The sequence below is a fragment of the Myotis daubentonii genome, chromosome 11, assembly GCF_963259705.1.
Source record: "Myotis daubentonii chromosome 11, mMyoDau2.1, whole genome shotgun sequence".
Lineage (NCBI taxonomy): Eukaryota > Metazoa > Chordata > Mammalia > Chiroptera > Vespertilionidae > Myotis > Myotis daubentonii.
In genome coordinates this window covers 34039305-34059993 of record NC_081850.1, presented here as the reverse complement: position 1 = coordinate 34059993, position 20689 = coordinate 34039305, and the positions used below count along the sequence as shown (strand labels likewise).

Below are 20689 nucleotides of genomic sequence, written 5' to 3'. Positions count from 1 at the left end.
CTGTGCAAGGCCAGGTGTGCAACTCTCTGAGGAGAGAGCCCCTGGGGTCATGCCCTTCAAATTTTATTAAAAGAGAGCTGACAGGGCTCCTTTCTATGCAGCAGCTAGGCTGAGGGCTTTTCATTTTCTTCTCTTGCTATTCCGGCTTGTCTTGCGTAGGAAAGAATGCGTGCACAAACATAATTCTACATCATTCTGACATCATTTATTTCTCTATTTACCAGTTGTGTCTGAGTGAGCTGAACTATTGTTTGGGTGTTCTATACATGCAGTCCAATAAAATCTCAACAGTCAGGATGTAATGTTCCCACCTCTTCCATTCTATTCCCTACACAATACCCTCGCTGACTCTCCTAAAATACCAGGCTAGCTTCTTCACTCAGTAGCATTACACTTAGCATGGCCCCAAATCCCTCTGTGAGCTGGCATTGCTGGTTCCCCAGCCTCCTGCCCCTCTGCTCCACAGCTTAACCTGTGCATTCCAGGCAGACACAAACTTCCCTTGGCTCTTCTCTTTACGCATGCACAATGCTGTCGTTTGTGTCCTTGCCTGTGCACTTTGCTACCCCCTGCCTGGAATGCCTCTCTACACTTGGCCTACCCAATGAACTATTTATCTTTGGAACCCTATTCAAGAGAACCCTTCTCTGGTACCTTCCTCTGATACCTTCTGTTAGTGCATGTATCACAGTGCACTGATTAAATTACATTCATGTTTGCTTGGCATAAAGTGGGTGACCAATACACACTTGCTGAATTGAACTTGGCCTCTCCTTGATGAGTCCAGAAGCAGGAAGGTTGTGAAAATGCTGCTCTAGACATCCCCATGGCATTCTCACAGCCTGGAGTGAATAGGGCACTTACAAAGAAATTATCCATTAGCACCACAACAAAATGTACAAATATCAACTCTCAGGCAACTAATCCCAGCAAGATTCTAAAGCTTGCCCAGACAAGAGAACAGTCCTAAAGAGAAAGAAAAGGCTGAAGAACAAGCTTACATGATTGGAAAGAGTTGTTCTTGTGTTTACATCTAAAATAAAAGACTAAGATGTACCAAGAAGTTGCCTTGGAGATACTACCCAAACAGAGACCCATGGATGCTATCAAAGGGCAAACATTAAAAACAGTGACACCTCATCCACCTTGCTAATGAAAGCAATATGTATGAATAAAGTGGATGCACAACCAACAAAACGGTGCCCTGGTCCTGGGTCACTCACAAGGTGAGGAAACTTGAAAAAGCGGTGCTATTAATATTTTCAAATTATGCCTTTTACAAAACATGTCTCAATAAAAATATACATTGAACACACAACATCTAAGCTCTGTATAAATTAGTCTGGCATGAAGAAAACTCAATGGACCTCATTCTCTTATCTGTAAGAACAAAGGCCCTCTGAGTTCTCACCTTTCATGGATCTATGTAATGCAACAGCATCTACATACGGGGATATTTCCCCATGGAAAGATATAAATATATATGTATTTTTTTTCTTTTGACTTAGAAACACATAGATTAAGAACATGGCTTGAAAATGTGGACCTCTTATTAAAGATGCCTGTGTTTTGCCCAGGCAGCAGTGCCTAGACATTTCATATTTTTATGTATCAGTTCCCATCTCTAAAAATACAGTGATGACATTTTTCTCTTACCTCTACCTACTGCATTTTTCTCTGAGTACAGAGAGGATGGAGGTGATGATTCTCATTAAAGCCATAAACTTCATAAAAGAGACAATAAAAACTCACTATAGCTATCATGTTACCAACCCTGGCACTGCTCGGGGCTTTAAAAATCTAGTTATATTAGGGGCTGAAGTTCCTTGTTACTAAGATTCTGTATAATGCTAGCCAGCCCACTAGTCCAACCAAAGCTGAAAGGCATGGCCAACAAAGGCAACTCATTTAGAAGTCTCTCTTCTCCTCTTATCCCTAGCACTGATTCACCCACTTGAAAACTATTTGATCAATTTGGTCTTTACCCTGAGGAGGAGTTGATAGGAAATACCTGTGCCTAGGAAGTTCCAGAAAAACACTTCCAGAAAAATACTTTAAGGAGGAAGTACATGTGCATCTGGATCCTTATCCCTTAAATTCCTAGCAGTGGCCCAGGAGATAATGGATACTCGCTTTGCAAACTCAGCCACTTGCTGGTTTCCTGAGAGGAAGTCAAGATTTCCCAATTTGCATAACTATATTCTGATCTTTTCTATAAAGGCTTGTCATATGTGTTTCTTTTTAGGGCTTCTGTGAGCAGTTTCTCATTGGCCATGGGAATTTAACAATGAAAAAGTTAAAGTTAAAAAACATTCAAGTTGACAACTAAATAGAGAAATGTGGGGGAAGAGCCTTTTGCCAAGCTGCAGGGCAAAATAATAAGTTAGATCCATTCTCTATGTCCCCTTGTTTCATTATTCATTTGTGTCATTCACTTATTTGGTAAATATTTACTAAATGCCTACTTTGCACCAAGCATTATGCCTGCCCCATGGCTACAAAATTATCCCTATGCTCAAAGAGTCTAATAAAGAAAATAAGAGATTAAAGGAAGAAGATTAAATTTCTTTTCTTGTGTAATCCTCATAACAACTGATAAGAGAAGGTAGATAAGGCTCTTCTCATCTAATGAATGTAAACTGAGGCTCAATAATTTGTCCAGAGTCACACAGTTGAGTAGACTGGTATTTGCATTCAAACTGGTTTAATCCCCAAATCCCTTTTAAAATTTCTGTAGAAAGCAATAATAATAATAATAATAATAATAATAGTACAAAAAAATACAACAACAACAACAACAAAAAAACAGAGAGGGAAAAAATCACCTATTATCCTACCATTGTGATAAAAAGAACTGTTAATGTTTTGGAGAATTTCCTTCCAATTTTTCTTCTACACATAGGTTAAATTTTGAATTTTTAAAATGTGCTTCACAGTTGTAATCAAAGTGTGTTTTGCTGCACGTCACTGGAACCCTGACACCACTGACTGTGAAAGGCTCCATAATTCTACATAGCACAAGAAAGAAAAATCATTGCCTACTATATTATGCCACATGATTGAAACCTGTTCAGGTTTCATTGATGTTAAAGTGAAGGTAAAAATTGTCTTAGGAAAAATGACCTATTCTGTATCCCACAAAGCCCATATTCATGCTATCCACCTCCAGCCTGCAGGTGAGGTTGGCTTCACAGCACAGGGGACCTGGATCTCCCCTATTAGACAAGCTCCTCATCTGGGCTGGGAGGCCACTCCAAAAAGGAAGGAGAGTGCTCCGTATTTCTCACACACATTGCTTTGCACCTAGTAGGCACTCAAGGAATATTTCTTGCCTGGACGGTGTGGCTCAATCTCCAGTAGGGGGTGTGCAGGAGGCAGTGATCAATGATTCTCTCTCATCATTAATGTTTCTATCTCATCTCTCCCTCTCCCTTCCTCTCTGAAATCAATAAAAAATGTATTTTTTAAAAAAGAAATATTTCTTGTTGAATAAATACATAACTAAAGTTTCGGAAGAACTTTACCAACAGAAGAAGGAAAAAATTACCACAGGCCCAAAGAATGATGGAAGCCCAAGTTTTGTTGGTGAATAGTGGATTTGTGTGACTATATTCGGAGAGAGGGGAGAAGAAATGGATGGAGTGCTGAGCCAGAGGCAGTGACCCTGGGCTTTTCAAGCTCATTCCCTCCATACAGCCTGCCACTGTCTCTACACTGACTCCTCTTCAGCTGTCCCTTCCCTTACATAGAAGTTCTTGCCCAAACCTAGCTCCTTAGTGCTGCTTTATTCTGCTATCTTGGGAAATCACTAACAATCACACTCAATTTGAACATTGCTTTAGGTTTGCTTAGGGACACCACCCATTAATTTCAAATAATAATTCATATGAAACAAATTCAGAAATCAGCAAGAGATAGATGAAGAAGACCTTATTTTTTAGAAGCTAAAACACTCAGTCTAAATGGACAGTATCTCTTTTGCTTATATAAGAAGGTCCGAATGTCCACAGGAAGTAAAAAACTATGTATAGTGCGAGTTTATATGATTTAGTAATTCACATTTCTATGGATATTCATTTAAGATATCTGCTTGAGTCAGCAAAATGGGTTTAAACAGAGAAAAGAAATTCAGGGAGACTTAGTTCTCATGTATGTTTTGAGTTAAACATAAGACCTGCCCATTTTGTAAACCATTGTGATTTCTCTTGCCTTCCTTCCCTCCTCTTCTTCCTTCATCCACTTATCCAGTATCTGTGTGTGTTTATGACATGTACTAAGTTCTCTAAGAGAAATAACAATTGGCCAGAAAATTCTGACCTCAGAAGGAAGTTTCCACAGTAATAGTGAAGACATCTTTTACTCACAGAGAAGTAAATCACAAGGGAGAGAGAGACTAAGTACTGTTCGAGATACAGGTGATATGTAAACAGGGTTTAGAACCAGGAGACATGAAGTTCAGCTAGGAGATCAGGGAAGGCTTCAGAGAGGAGGTGTCATTTCACCTGGGTCCTGCAGGATGGAGAGGATCTAGGCATATGGGAATGGGGCAAAGACTTGTGCATGGGCAAAAAGACTCCATTTTAAATGACTGTTTATTGTTTAGAAAAAAAGATGTCATTGTTAAGGCCTATCCATGAGGTGTTAAAGTGCTGGGTCCATAAATGGACCATCACCTTGGGCTGACCACTCTGGGGTGTCGTAAGTCATACCTTCTTAGGGCCAAAGCCAAGAAAATCCTATAAGATTTCAAGCTGATTAAGTGTGAAATTTTAGAGGGCATTCCTAAAAGCCAAAGCCTGGTGTAGGACAGAACATTTAAAACCCACAACTGGTAACCAAGACACCTGATTAAAAGCAACATCACTTTTCAAAACTCAAGGGACTGACTGTTCCTCACTTACCATGGACGTGGATTCCATTTGGTTGAAAAGAAGAGTTTGTTTCCGGCTGGTAAGACTTCAGGTGTGATCCTGAGGACTGCTGGGTATGGGGAGGCTGTGTCCTCTGCATAATGGAAGAAGGAGCTGGAACTCGCCGGGGACTGATGTGGTGAGGAGATGGAGCAGACGGTGCGAACCTGAGAAAACAATTATAAAGGGAAGCATGAGAGACGTAAAATCACAGGGGCAGAGGCACTCTTCGAAGCCACATTCTAATTCCCCATTCTGGTTACAGAACAGCATGACACAAAGCACTTTTAAAAAATAAACCTTAAGACTTCTGTCTTCCATTTTTAACCACTGACCTCTCAATTGAGATGTTGAGGAATAAAAGAGACCAGCAAAAGGGAAATCTAGTCACGGTTTGGGTTTGTCAAGTTTCTTAAAATGCATTTCAAAAAATCTGGGTTCAGTGAAATTCAAAGCACACCTTTTGTCAGACCACTTTTCTGCTAATTTTCAGTCCTTTTGCATTTTAAGGGAAATTTGATCCATATGTTTCTGATTCATTTACACATAGCTCATAAACATTTTGTTCTATAAGACATATCTGAGGTCCAAGAAGTGTTACAAGTCTTTATTATAAGCCTCTCTAATCCTATTCTCTTTAACAATACATTTCATTTTCTTTTGCCAATAATACATTAACTTAGATCTCAAAGGTCAAATGTAGTTTGAAATCCAGAACCCAAGAGACTGGTGTGGGTTCTGTGCATGACAAAGAACACCGCCGAGGGTGTGATAGAAACACGATGTGGGACGCCTGTTGCAGTCATATCTACCAATCACAATAAAACTATTGGTAGTTTCTGAGGAGAAAATTACAGGTGTTTAAATATAGTAACATCAACAACTAACCTGAGTTAAAACAGATAACTGACCGTAGATTTTCTAATGGTAAGGAAGAATTGGCAGGATCTAATTCACTAGGAGTAAAATGACAGTGTATACTTCCCAACACTGAAGGGAGGGTGTACTTGTTAAACAATGTTAAAGTTCAATAATGTCCATGAAAATGGTACTGGATTTCCCAGTTCAGCAGGGGCTGGCACAGTCTGGTACATAAGGAATCTGTCAGTCAGTGAAAGGAAGCAGCAACATCTTGGGAAAACTATGTTAGCAATGAATTGTTTAGTTTCCCTCCCAAAGATCCAGGAAGTTAAAAACTTTCAATTGGCTGTTTCTTACATTGTGTAGAAAGATAGGCTTTGTTTTATACTAACGTGTAAGCTTGTCATGTGTGCACACCCTTTGTTTCACAGAAACAAACCACTTCACTCTGCTGGGCTTTTTGTGTAAGGCCATAGATGATAAAAAAGGGATGAACCAGTCCTGTTTGTAAAGTAATTTCCAATGTTCTGAACAAGAATATGTAATAAGGCAGAGCTTCTACATTTGTGTTATAGCTGTAAGAAACCATGAGATGAAACCCCATGCTCTTTTTGGCATTCTCCTTGTGGAGGTATGAAGGGCTATGTAAGAACGTGATGTAGAAACCCAGACCGGGTAGCTCAGTTGGTTAGAGCATCATCCCAATACGCCAAGATTGTGGGTAAGGCCCCGGTCAGGGCATAGACAAGAATCAATCAATGAATGCATAGATAAGTGGAACAACAAATTAATGTTTTTTTTCTCTTTCTCAGAATCAATAAAAATTAAATTATTTAAAAAAGAAGGCGATGTAGAAACCAAGTAGGGAGAATCTGGACCAGTTACCCCGTGGACAAGAGAAGTCAGAGAACACTTAGGCAAACAGCTGGGTTAGGATAAGAGAACGGACACTGAGTGTCTTGTGCAGTAAATGTGTATTTCCCAAGCACATCATCTTACTGGGAACTAGCCTAAGATGTCTGAGTGGCCTTCACAGACAAGAAGCAGAAGAACTCTGGCACTGACCCAAGAACAACTAATGAAAACACAGAGCCAGGACTTCTCAAGCGGAGGTTATTTCCTTGGAGAACATGTCCTAAATGTGTCTTGAAAGCTACCGTGAGGTTGTGGGATGGGGATGAAATTATGGGATCATGGCCTTTAGGGATAGGAGTTCTATGGACGGGAGGTCCCCCAAGACAGAGAGCATGCCTGGGGCGCATGTGAATCAGAAGGCAACCTATGTCACTGCAAAAACAGCCGTCACTGGGCATCTCAATTTTGGTTTTTGGGGGCAAAATGGCAAGATCCTTTGACCGGTTTCTTAATTATATTTCTTCAATTGGGGATGCGATATGTTCTAGAAGATTTTCCAATTTTTCTTCTGGTACTTCTGCCACCTTTCCTTTATTTTGAGGACTGATGCAAAAGAAATGTATGTTTGGGGTGAGTTCCCATATTTAGAAGTATGACCCTAATGTCATGGGCTTGATGGAGGAGGCCCATTCTGTTTCAGAGCTCCCCAGCCTCACAGCAAAGTAAGTCCGACTCATAAACAAGGGTTTGATTAATAAAGAATAGAAAAGGTGGATGGGGAAGGGGAAAGAAGCAAAGATTGTCAGCAATAAAAAGTTTATATTTTTATAATTTGGGATGATGTGGCCATAGGGTGAATTATGATTAACTATGAAAAAGGGGGAGTATTCAACCAACTAAAAGAATAGAATTTAGTTGAGCATTTCATGAGTCATCGAGAAGGTAATTCTATATAATAGACTCTATACTATATACAGAGTGCATATCTACATAAAGTTATATATTTATCTATCTATAGCATATATGATTATATGCTAATTATAAATCATTCTTATCTTATTCATTCACACAAGCTCCAAAACCAGACTATGCTGTCTTTGCTATCACATATTACTTAATGTAATAATACTGATGAGGGGAAAAAATGTGGTAGTAAAAACACCAAGGTTTTAGCATTGCTTATCTCAGAGACCCAAGGGGAATAAAATATCTACCTACTCTTTACTCTTCAAATGATTCTATATTTTGCTTTTTGCTAATTCAGATTGGATTTTTCTCCATGTTATTCAAATAAGTAAGATTATATGGCATAACGTTAATATAATTTTAAAATTATCATTCCATATAAATTATTAAAAAATTAAATATAAACCACCTTAAGTAAATAAATGTATGCCTAAGTAGTATTTGATTTAAAAAGAAAGGAATTGGTATAAAAATTTTAACTTTTATATGTACAAAGAAAAAATGAAAAGCGATAAGATGTGATCTCAATTATCCGGGCAATTGCCAGGAACAAGGAAATAAATAAGAATTTAGCACTAGAAAACCCAGCATAAGAAGTGAGTGTGTAAATGTGACTAACTTTCAAGTACGATACATAGAATCAATTTTGTTACTGTTTTAAAACACTACACAGTACTTTATTGAAAAAATCTTTTTAAAATCTAATTAATCCCTCTATTAATTAATTTAATGTTTATAAATGTAGTTACTTGTTAACCAGCTCATAGTAGGTAGAAATAGCTAATTAAAGTCAGGGTGCAGGGCAGAAGAGGAGTAAATACTGTGGAAGAGAAGCCTACTATTAGAGTCAAGGCTCAGCAGCATCCAAAAACAACCGCTGACAACTCATAGCAAGAGAGATGCCAGAAACATTATTTCAAAAGCCAAAAGGACGCAAGAAACTTGACTAGTTTGAGGCCATCTAACCCCAGAAGCAAGCAAACAAAAAACGTACACACTTAAACAAACGCTTACTGAGGGACACATAAAATGTTCCTATTGTTACTGCTGGAAGGATGAATCCTGTTTTCTTAGTGTCCTCGACTATTTTCCAAAATTGTTAACACACACATGCACCTATCAAAATGAAAATGGTCAATATTCTGCCCCAAACAGATTTTTTTTTAATTCAAAGAAGGTAATTTTTAAAAAATAATGCTAAAACAAACAAACAAACAAACATATTGATGCTGAATACAAATTGTAAGGATTTACATCTTTTCTTCTATGGACTATCTCATTCCCCCTATTGCATCAGGAGAGATGACGTCACTCCCATTCATCCTCAATGACAGCAGTGTCTGAAATGTTTCTGGGTCCAACCCTGCCCCCCAGCTGCTGATGTGTACTTGACATTTCACAGGTTGTATTCCTCATGGCTTTCCAGTCTCTTCTCTGGCCTTTTGTACTTTTATAAAACAACAGAAGACTGTTATGTAAATATGCACACAACAGACTAGAATTAAAAGAAAAAAAATCACTGCTTACCAGAAACAGATCACACAAAAGCAAATCACAGAATTGAGTCAACCACTTCCACTCATTTAGTGGAGGAGTTTATACAACCTTAACATGAGCCACGGTTCACTGGCTTGCCAAAAAAAAAAAAAAAAAGGACGAGAGGAAACAGGTTTTAAAGGGCTCATAAAAAAATTTTCTGAAAAAAACAACAACAACCAACACTGAATATTTATCTATACACACCTTCACAAAAGTCTGATACTTGGGGTATTCACTTGGTTATGGTGGCCTGCTCCCAACCTTGCAGAGAGGTGGGCCAGAAACACAGAGGTCATTTCCCCTGCAGAGGTAGTATTCAATCTGTGTCATAGAACAATAGGTCCCGTTCAAGACACACAGAACTGATGAGGATCACATGCAGAAACACTGCTAACGGCAGGAGAAGCAGATGGATGCCATGGAAGACAGATGTACTGGAAGCCCTGGGCTTGAATCCTGCCGCTGTCCCTTACTAGCTGGGCAATCTTGAATAAATTACATGATTTCTCCCAGCCTCAGTTTCAAGTATAAAATAAAGATAATCTCAACTCTCACTGGGGAATGTGAAATCTGAGATAACATTTTTATTTGTTTATTCAAGAGATGGTTACTGAGCACTGACCAAGTGTGTGAAACTGTTTTAAGCACCAGGAATAAAGCAACACATGACACACATCTTTGTCGTTGTGAAACTTACATTTAGGTGAGGGGAGGCAGGAAATGAACTATGTACTGAGCTAAAGGAACTGATTACTGTGAAGAAAGTGAGGGATGGGGTGGATTATGAACAAATTTAAATTGGGAAGTACTTTAGTCAAAGTACTTTAGGCAATGAGATCCTGACACCTTTCAGATGATCAATGCATGGCTGCTCTGAACAGAATATAAATTGAAGGAATTCAGACATAAACATGTACCCAGTGCTTGAGAGCTATATTAGACTGAGGTTCAAGCACTGTATTTGAATATCTATGGAGTTCTTAAAATAAGAAATATTAGAACTCTTTTCTCCGTAACTATTCAGATATGGAATCTAAGGCTCAAAGAAAGTGAGGTATTTACTTGTCTGGCTAATTTTCAGGTTCTAGGAGCAGTTAGTTGTGGACTTATGTAAGAGTCTCATTTCATGGTACAGGATTTTCCAAAGGAGTGTCCTGAGTTCACAAATCCATAGGATCATAGAGTGTTCTAGCTGAAGGCACTAGAGCACCACCTTATTTGAATGAGATAAAGTAGGCCCAGAGCCATGAAAGATTCTGGCAGTCCCACCCTAGTTCTCAGATACCACTTGACTACAATAAAGCAAGATACTCTCAAGTGGGAACGGGAAGCAAGGCCAAGGAGTGGTGTGAGGGAGGCCGGAGAGGACTCCTGTGGGCATTGGAGATTTCAATCCTGATCACCAGTTGATGGGGATGTATCAGCAACCTCCTCCCTATAAGAAATGTGACAATGGAGGGAGGTTTCTCAGTTCGCTTTGGGGAACCTGCTCAATGTTGAACTGGGGTCCTTCATGCCCAAGCTGGACTTATACCTTTAGCTTTCCAAATGGATAACTCCTTTCCGGCAGCACTCTTTCCCTGTCTTTAAGTCCAAAGTATTCCTATGTCAACTAAGGATTGTATTTCTTCAAACATAACTCACTAAAAACGGTGTTACAAGTCAAGCACATGCCATAGCTAACTATGCCTTACTTTCTTTATTTATGCTGCATAAGTGAGCAGTTCTGGCAAGCCATGTGGGACTGTGTGCTTTAGCACTGCTTCGAGGGATAACACTTTGAAAAAAAGGTACTTACATGATCCACTGGATTAAATGCTGGTTGATATGTACTTTATAGTCTCCCCCCGCCCCCCACCGCACCTCCCTTCCATAGGGGTTACAGACCTCCCAGAAAAGAGAGAATGCATCAGAACAGCTTATTTCATTGTATTCGCATGAAAAATATTATTGATTTGCTGCCAGGGAGTAGAAATAATGGATACAAACTGGTCTATGGTGGATTTGGGGAGGTATTTTTTTATTCCCCCAAAGAATTGTGGGGCATCATCTGTGGTGGTTTTAAAGTTCATCTGTGAAAACTAATCAATGAAAAATGGCTTTAGCAGTTGGCCCAACTGCAGAGGGGAAAAAAGGAATCCTTTTCAAACCTAAAAAGAAAAGCACAGTTTTAAGAATTTCACATCTGATTTAACATCTAAAAAAAAACCCCAATGATAATACCCCACTTTGTATGGCCAGACAGCACTTCGTTTTAGTAGATTTTAGTGGTCTTTATAACGATTTATGAATCACTTCATGAATTCCTGGCTGACTCATCTGGGTGACTATAGTATCTACTTATACTTCCCTTCTGTCTCACAAAAGAGACAGTTGGACTCAGTTCAATCCAGATTTGTCCCCGAATGAATCACAGCACGTTACTGGGGGAACTGCAAATTGAATTCTGCTTCTGAGACAATCAAGACCAGCTTTCAGAAATGAAGAAATGGCCACTGGGAAGTGTGGGTAATTGCAACACTGTCCATCTGGGCAGAACTAAAGCAGGCCAGAAGCTGTATACATCCGTCCGAGGACTCTAGTCAAAGAGCAGAATCTGTCCACTGGAAGGGCTCAGTGTTTCCTTCTTACAAGAGGCTGGGTCAATATTAACTGCAAATAATTTATCACATCGGACCAGACCATGACTCAAAAATAACTGCTGGAACCTCTGCAGAGCATGACAAATTGAGGGCTGTGAAGCTGGCGGTGGGTAAAAGGATCACCAAGGCTTTTAAAAGAAGACTCACGTATATACTATAGTGAATGTTTGTGAGAAATAGAAAGGATAGAGTGTTCTGGATAAATTTTTCTCCATGTGGGCACAGAGTCAGCTGTAAGTAAAAAAAAACAAAACAAAAAACAACCCAAAAACAAATTTACAATGCCCAAGGCAGAGAAGTGTACTTTTGTTCTGATAAATACCAAAATAGGGCATCACAATATCCCCCGCCCCCGTGGAAATAAAAAGGGAAGAGGAGAGGACATCCAGGATATGTTAGAGGATCGAACTATGCAGGACACACTGAACCAGCACCTGCGGTATTTTTGGAATATATTGCCTGCAGAATTGGCCATAACTTAGTTGTTTGTCTATTTCAGAATCTATGTGATAAAGAGGGAGGGAGGAAAAGTCAGGTTCTGCCAAATTCTCTCTACAGAAAAGCACCAGCCAGAGGAAAATTTACCAGAGTGGACTGAGACATTTGATGTCAAAAATAATGCTATGAAAAAAATTCTGCAACGATAGCATCCCTTCAGCAGTTCTAAGTAGGTCAAAGCAAGGGGGATTGACTATGGCCCACCAGGTGGCAAAGGGAAGAATCTCTTGTCCAGCATGGTGTGAGGCGTAAAGTTTAGTTGGACTTGCAGTGGAATACATTAGATTAAAAACAAAATCATTCAGAGGGGAGTGTGAGAATGCCACATGAGAAATGGGGGGAAAGAACTGTTATTTTCAACTAAACACAAGAAAGGGAGGAGTAGGTAGATTTAAAAAATGGCCTCTTCCATGCCTTTTTCATAATCTCAAACTCTATAGACCAGTTTCTTGACAATTTCCAAAGAACTTTTAGAACTAACATCAAAATGCAGGACTCCTGCCCAGTATGGCCAGGGGCCTTTGAAAGCCACTGCAACGTGAGACCTCAAAAGTCAATATAATCCATAAATTTGAAAAGAAACTAGTGGGTGGTGGTCTGGTCAGTACTAACATGTGCTGCTATTTGGCTAGAGAAATGCATTAGAGGAAAGCATATACTAACAAATTCACAATTAGAGACGGGCTCTTGGCTGCTATAGAAGAAAAGAGCATCAGATCCTCAGATGTTTACTGCCATCCTGTCTCTCCAGGCCCTCATCCAGGATTATGCAAAGGTAAGTATTTGAGAAATGTTGCTTGTTGCCGGTGAAGAACTACTATGTTGAACAGACCACTGGTTCCACAGACTTGGCTCCCGACTCGGTGCCAGTTCCTGTGTCCAGGTAGATGGTACCTTGCCCAAGTGGTCCAAACATCCAGCTGAATATTGTTTTTCCCAAACACCACCATTTCTGTTTCTAAGGGGGAACATCTTATTCAAGAGAATAACCTCCTTTACTCTGAAAAGATGATTAAAACAGAGAAAAGTTTTTATCCTTGCAATTAAACAATAACAACAACAAAACAACAACCAAAGACAATTTCTCAGAAAATTAAGCAAAAAGACTAATCCAAAGAACTTTGTCTTTTGATTTCTGCTTACCTCAATAGTCTTCCTCATCATAACTAAACACACAGTCCTTTACTTGCAAAAAGATACATAGCCTTTTAGCAGCCAAGTCCCCCACTGTCCCCACTCAAGAGGAGAAAAGACAAAGTTAATTTCCAGATCACACTATAAAAACATTAAGCAGAGGCTTTCCTTTGAACAGCCATTTCTACGTCAGAGACGAGAGGCGCTTGGTAATGTGTGGAAGCCTTGACTCAGGTTAGAATAACTTGTGGGCTTTCGCTTGGGGAAATCTGGCTGCATAGGACTTGCTATTTCAGAGAAAGCATATGAACAGAACACCCTGACACATTTGAATAATATAATGGCTTAGTTTGAACTGTATGTTGCTTCATGCTAATGCCCTAAAGTAGAGGTTGCAAGAAAAGGAATTCTATTTTACCTCAAGCCTCCCTTGTTACTGTCATGACTCACTTTCCTGACTGAAAATCCAAGGGGACTAAACAAACATCATCATGGGCTTCACATGACGTAGATTTGTTTGGAATGTGGGAACAAAATAAAGATGGCTGATTTGGCATTCAGAGGTGAAACAACTTTCTTGGCACTTAAAAAATATGGTTCCTATTACAGACATTCTAATGGTTGCTTTGTGATGTGTGCTTGTAATTAATTTAAAATGAAGAATCAGTGTACTTTGCAATTAAAAATACATGGAAAACAGCCCGATGTGAATGAATGTTTGGGCCACGTTTGTCTGGTAGACTGCCACACGTATGCACACATCAGAGTCTCTTCCATTGCCATGAAGTGGCCCAGAGGAGAGTGTGGAGATGGAAAAACAGCAATCATCTGCTCAGGGTGACTATACCTTTCCCAGAAATAATGAAGGGATCACTGTCATCGTTTTGCCTTCCATCAACAGTCATTCATTCCACACAATTTTTAGATGCTACCCTCTAAGCCTTAAGGGGAAGGATTGTGAACAAGGTTCTTATAAGTACAACACAGTCCAGTTCTCAGAGAACAACCATTCCAGTGGAACACAAGCAGATCATTAAACAGTGTCATTTCAGGGAATGTTAAATCTATGAAGAAAAATAGAGCAGAGTTAAGGAGTAGAGTGAGATTGGAGGGGGAGTAGATGGTGTGGTCAAGAAAGTACTCCTTTCTGAAGGAGTAACATTTGAGCAGCCACCAGAAATGAAGACACAGTCATGTGATGTTCTGGTGAAGGTCATGACTTTCAGGTTTCAGGAACAGCAAGTATGAGGGCCCTGAGGTTAGATGAGCTGTGTTCCAGGAGCAGGAAGGACAGTGTGGCTGGAGCATACTGGGCGAGACGGGCAGTGGTAAATGACTGTGATGAAAAACAGACCATAGAGGGCCATGCAGACTTCAAAAGGACCTGGACTTTATTCCAAGTATGGCTGGGGGTAGGGGTGTGAGCAGGAAATCCTCAATGGCCCCATTTACATTTTAAAGGGTATGTCTTGCAGTGGAGCAAAGGCCTGTGTGCCCTGATGGGTTGAGAGTGGAAGGCTGTGGGTAGGCAAGATTAGATGTGGGAGACCATTTAAGGGGATGTTGTAGTGAAATGGGAGGGGATGGTGGTGAACTACCCTTGAAGCAGTGAGGTTGAATGGGCTTAAAAGTATTTGAGCTAATAGGACACATACATTAATCAGATGTGAGAGTATTGGGGAAAAAAGAGCAATCAAAGTTGACTTCTAGGCTTTTTGGGTTTTAATTTATGTGTGTGTGTGTGTGTGTGTGTGTGTGTGTGTGTGTGTTTTTCCCCACTGGAGCCACTCACAATCACTAGAAAGATAAGAAGAAAGTAACAGCATCACCATTTCCCCATATGTGTGACTACTAGGAGTAAATCAGCGTGACATATTTAAGAAGCTATTGGTAAGGTGAATATTTCTCTGAGGAGAAAGTTCATTCCAAAGGCAAATACCCCAACTATTGTTTTCCATAGAGAATGAAGCATGGCTGTGTTCATGGATCAAAATTTAAGAAGTTAATGACTGGTGGGCTATTCTGCCCTGGAATAAACATGGAAAAGTACCAGGAACTTCTGATAGATTTAAAGAAAATAAAATAGGAAAAGAACACTAAGAGTTTCTAATCTAAAACCCAAAGATCTAATCTCCATTTTCAAGGCTAGGGTATTGGAATTTTCTGCCTTTCCACTGCTCTCAGCATTGACATCAGAAGCAACATTCAGTGATTCTCAAGTAGAATGTGTGTGTGTGTGTGTGTTTTGTTTGGGAGGTTGGATTGTGAACCCCACCTCTCTTAATCTTGAATATATATGGAGCTGACTCCCTTATGGGATACCCAATGAGGATAACTGTTTTCAGAATAGAAGGTACTGTGACCCAAAGAAAGGATGGTGTTCATGCTCACCTGGTATTAGGTGACCACCACCATATCCACAGACTTTTAATAGGGGATGAAGTAGATGCCAACATGCAGGCTGATAAAAATGGCTATTGGAGGCTTATGTTTGTGTTTCAGCTATGGCTTTTTTCAATGATTTCAACAATTAAGGCGGACAAGCTTTATTTTTAAGATTGATAAGCAGTGTTTTGTTGTTTGTTTGTTTGTCACCCTATGAGTTTGATATCTTACTACACATGTGGGAATGTGTCTGTCACACATGTTAGGGAGCCTCTCAGAGCAGCGCTCACTGTGTAAATGGCAACTGAAGTATGACACCAGCAACATGGAGACCTCTTAACAATATCCAAGTCTTCTCTGACACAGTGAGACAAGTGAGGCCAAGTTATTGCTGGCATTAGAGCTCTAACATTCACATGTTCTCTAACATAAAGGGTTGTGTGTGCTTTTTGACACTCAGTGACTCTTCAAAACACCGATATGTCATGAATATGTAAAATACAAACTTTAAATTGCAAAAGACAAAACTGTCTTTTCAAATTATATTAAAAAGGAAAATAACATCAGCCCCACTGTGCTGCCTCATCAGTCTAGGATATACAAAGAACAGCCTGTCTGCTTGAGCACTAGAACCATTTGTCCATTCTTCTTCATTTCTTCTTCTGTTGGGCAGAGATTATCTTCTGAACTCTTGGTAGTAGGATAACATGACAGGGAGGTTTTCTGAATATGTGCCAGAGTCACCAGGGCACCCTATTGGCCAAATACACAAATCCTTGTCCTCAAAAGAAAGCTAAGACTCCTTAATGCAGTGAATGAGGCTCATCCCAAGTTATACCTGAAGCCCCATCCCTGCTCTCTCCCTCCTCTGAGTTTCTGTATACACCCAGGTTGCCTGGCCAGGTCCTATAGATGGTCAGCTATCAGGAAGACATTGCTTCCTCTATTCCTCCCTCCTTAATTCTGGGTTAGGTGATCTTCCTGTGCGTCTCCACAATCTCCTGCAGCACCCTTTCATAACATCCTACATTATAGTTGCCTGTTTATCTGGTTGTCCCTCATTAGACTGGACACTTTTTGAGGACAGAGTCCTCTCAGCCTTATGACCACTGTGTCCTCAGTGTCCAGCATACTGCCTAGTACACAAACACCAGCTGAGTGAATGACTCAATAAATCAATGAAGCCAATGCTGAGATAGACTTTAATAAGCTTTAATATTTTATATGATGCTTATAATTTTTAGTCATTTTTTGCATAAGAAGAGAAAGATTATGTGGAATATGTGTTTGTGTGTGTAAGGCTATGAACAAGCTGAGTGTGTGAAGACACCAATGTCCCTGTTTTCTCAGAAAGTCCAAGGAAAGGGAAGGACAGCAAAGCAGCTGTTCAAATGCTACATGTGCAAATAAGAGAGAATGATGCCTGTAATGCTTCTAATCTTGAAGACCACAGGAGAGTAATGTAGAGAACCCCAGCAGTGGATGATGGCAAGGGACTCTAGGCAATGTGTATGTGTGCATGAATGTATGTATTTTATTAGAGCAACTACTTATTATGTCAATATATGCAGATTACACGAGATGGTGGGAACTTTGAGAATTAGGATCACCACATCTAGACCAATGAATAAAGGGAAACAATCTTGGGAACCTCCACCTGCACAGTGGGAATTGACAATAACCTCCTGTTTCCTAGGCATTCCCCCCACTGAGCTGTTTCCCTTGTGAAACCCTCCTTAGCACCTACCACTGGTGCAGTCCATGGAACTTTAGAGGGTATAAGGACACTTAAGGTCCTGCCCTCAAATAACTAATAATCCAGCTAGCAAAGTGACATCTGGGAAATGGTAAACAAATTAAAAAGATAAAAAGATCCCAGGAAGATAACAGGGTGACTTGTCTCTGTGGCCTGCAAGAGACAAGAAGCCTTTTTGGGGTGAGAACTATCCCAAGTTCCAAAGGATAAGTAACATTTAGTCAAAATTATGATAATAAGGGAAGTCTTAAGTAAAGAAAGACTCCGAATTAAGATGCAGAAACAGTCAGTTTCTTCTGACTAGAGCAGAAGAACTTGCTAGAACTGCAAAGATGTTAGATAGAAAACAATTGCTATCCTTGACCCCTTAGCATCCAGGAAAGCTGCACTATGTTCTCAAAGCTGTATCAGAACATACCATTTCTGAAGACCAGCCCTTATTCAAAGGCACAGAAAGAGCATACATACATCAAAGTACCAAGAATTCTAGCAACTTCACATCTGATATGAATGAGAAACAGTAAGGCTTTCCAAGACTCAATTCAGACTCAATAAATAGGCATGCCTTATTTGGTTAAGGTGTTTTGAATACTTTCTCAAAAACACCCATTCCTAACGTTCTCTGCTGTTGATTCCTGTACTGGATTGTATACTCCTCGAGGAGACCACAGCTTTGCTTTCAGTCCTCTCTGGCTCAGAGGTGGAGCTCATAGGAAGCCCTCCACTGGGTCAATCCGCCAAGCCTCTTAAGCCCTGCTGCTTGTACTGCAGAGCTCACCATGTCTGTGGCCTTCAGAATGCAGAGATGCAGCTGGCACGCAGAAAAGATGAATGACACAAATCCAGCCAACTCATGATTGGGACTGCAAGGTTTCTCCATCTCAAGAAGGGGCTCCCATCAGTGTGTGTGTGTGTGTGTGTGTGTGTGTGTGTTTTCTGGTCTAGAAGATATACTATGAAATCCAAAGAGTTAACATTACCTACGACACTGGGTTCCTCTTATGGGAAGTCCCTGTTATAAAGTGCCATTGGCCTATTCAGGATGACGTAGTAAAACGCCACTTCCCATAATAAGTTTAAACCAACATTAGGTGGTGTGGTGTGATTCTGCTTCAATCACTGAAATGATGTGATTCAGGTAATATTTCAAAATAAAAATGAAACTTGGCCAAACTGGCAGAACTTGCTTTTATTTTATTTTATGATGGTTGAAGAATCAAAGAACCTGACGCTAACTGGCTGGATGTGGTGGACCTTTCCTGACTTCTGACAGTGAGTCAGCTCATTTTATTAACAAGTAAAAGCTAAGTAAATCATGAATCAATGCCCACAAAGCAGGAAAAAATGCCCGTTTCCCACTAAAAATCGCAAAGTGTGATAAACCTATTTCCGTTCAGCAAACTTCTGGAGTTTTTACTGGGGGATTTCCCAGGCAAACAGAGGCAAAGATACATAAACCAAAAGCGGAAGGTAAGCACATTTCCTCTTAGTGTTTTTAGGCTGGACACTAATGCAAACACAGTGAATGATTCAGGGCTGTTTCATGTCATCCTCCTCTCCGGACCTGATCCGGAGAGATAACCTTCCTTCCACACACTTGCCCATTCCAGGCGGGCTGGCACAGGGATGGGGCATACATCCTGTGGGAAGAGCAGAGCAGGAAGGCAAAGCCACAAAATGAAACGTCCACTTCGTTCACCCAGTCATATATATAAAGAACCATCGCCTTCCCCTTCCTCTCAATTTTTCCTTCCCAGATTAGTTACATTATCAACCACTGTAACTGGTTCATATCCTCCGGCTTCTAAATCTGAATCTCTCAGCCAGGTCAAGGTTGCTGTTCTCTGTTAGCAGCAAGAGCTACTCGTGTCTGCTTCATGCCATGTCATATGCTACGTGCTTTACTTGCTTTGGTTCATTTATTCCTAATCCCTATGAGGTGCAAACTGAGGTTCAGAGGAGCCAAGGGACACTACAACACCTATGTATGTTCCTGCCAAAAATGTGTACATCTGTTAAGTAAGAAACAATCATACAAATCCAGACTGTAAAACATCCTGCAAAAGAAATGTTCCAAGTTCTTAAAAACCTGTAAATATTATGAAATATAATAATAATAATTTTTAAAAGCTAGGGAACTTCATTAGATTCAAGAAGACCAAGAAGAAATGAGAATTGTGATCCTTGTTAGATCCTGGATCATAAAAAGGAGGAAAAAAAACCCCTGCCTGTATAAAACATTATTTCCATAATTGAGGAAATTTAAATATTGATTGTATATTAGATAATAATACTATATCAATGCTAAGTTTCCTGAGTGTGATAATTATATTGTGATTATGTGGGAGAATGTCCTTCTTGGGAGATCTCTTCTGAAGTAATTAGGGTTAAATTAGCACAATGATGTTTGCAACAACCTCACAGATCATGCAGAAATAACAGGCAAACAAACTAACAAACAAAGGATCTGCCAAGTTAGAAAAACAAAGACAAAAAGAGAAAGAGAGAAGGTAGCAAAATATTAACAGTGGGTGAATATGGGTATAGAGTGTATGGGTGTTCATTATACTATTCTTGCAGTTTTTTTAATATGTTATAAATTTTCAAAATGGGAAAAAAACAATATAAAATAAAATGTTTTTTTAAAAAACCAACCCAAGCATCTGGAGCATCTAAGGAACACATTCAAACCATAGGTAACTGTGGAAGCTGCATTCAGATATCAGGTTTTTGACTTGTTACTGTTGCTCTTGCTTCCATCAATAGCTAAAATCTTTTTCTACATTTATTCTTTTAATGGCTGTGTACAGAAAGAAGATACGTGGATTTTTTTCTCACATTCATGTAAAGAGTTGTTGTGACTACTAATAAGATGAGATGAAAAAGAGAAGATCTCACTGGATAGTTTCTTAGTTTTACCACTGTGAAAAATTAATAAACAGAAACCTCATTTAAAATGGAGTCAGGAGACTAGAAGAGAGAACTCGCATGCACATGTCACTTAACCCACACTACTGACCCCAAAGAAGAGATGTACTTTGCATCTCCAGCAGGAAGTAATATTACTTTACTACCTTAGCTGGAAGAAGAAAAGATCCCTTCTTGCCCAGTAACAAGTCAGCCAATGGGGAGACTGCGATAAC

At 39.8% G+C, this 20689-nt stretch overlaps 1 protein-coding gene across 2 annotated transcripts in view; it reads right to left on the bottom strand.

The window, feature by feature from the left end:
- The window catches only part of GLIS3 (GLIS family zinc finger 3), a 452058-nt gene that overhangs the window by 23752 nt on the left and 407617 nt on the right, over window positions 1-20689 (bottom strand). For both annotated transcript variants that reach the window (XM_059656776.1, XM_059656775.1), the window contains one exon: window positions 4902-5077. In XM_059656776.1, the coding sequence (XP_059512759.1) occupies window positions 4902-5077 (176 nt within the window). The remainder of the gene's footprint in view (window positions 1-4901; window positions 5078-20689) is intronic.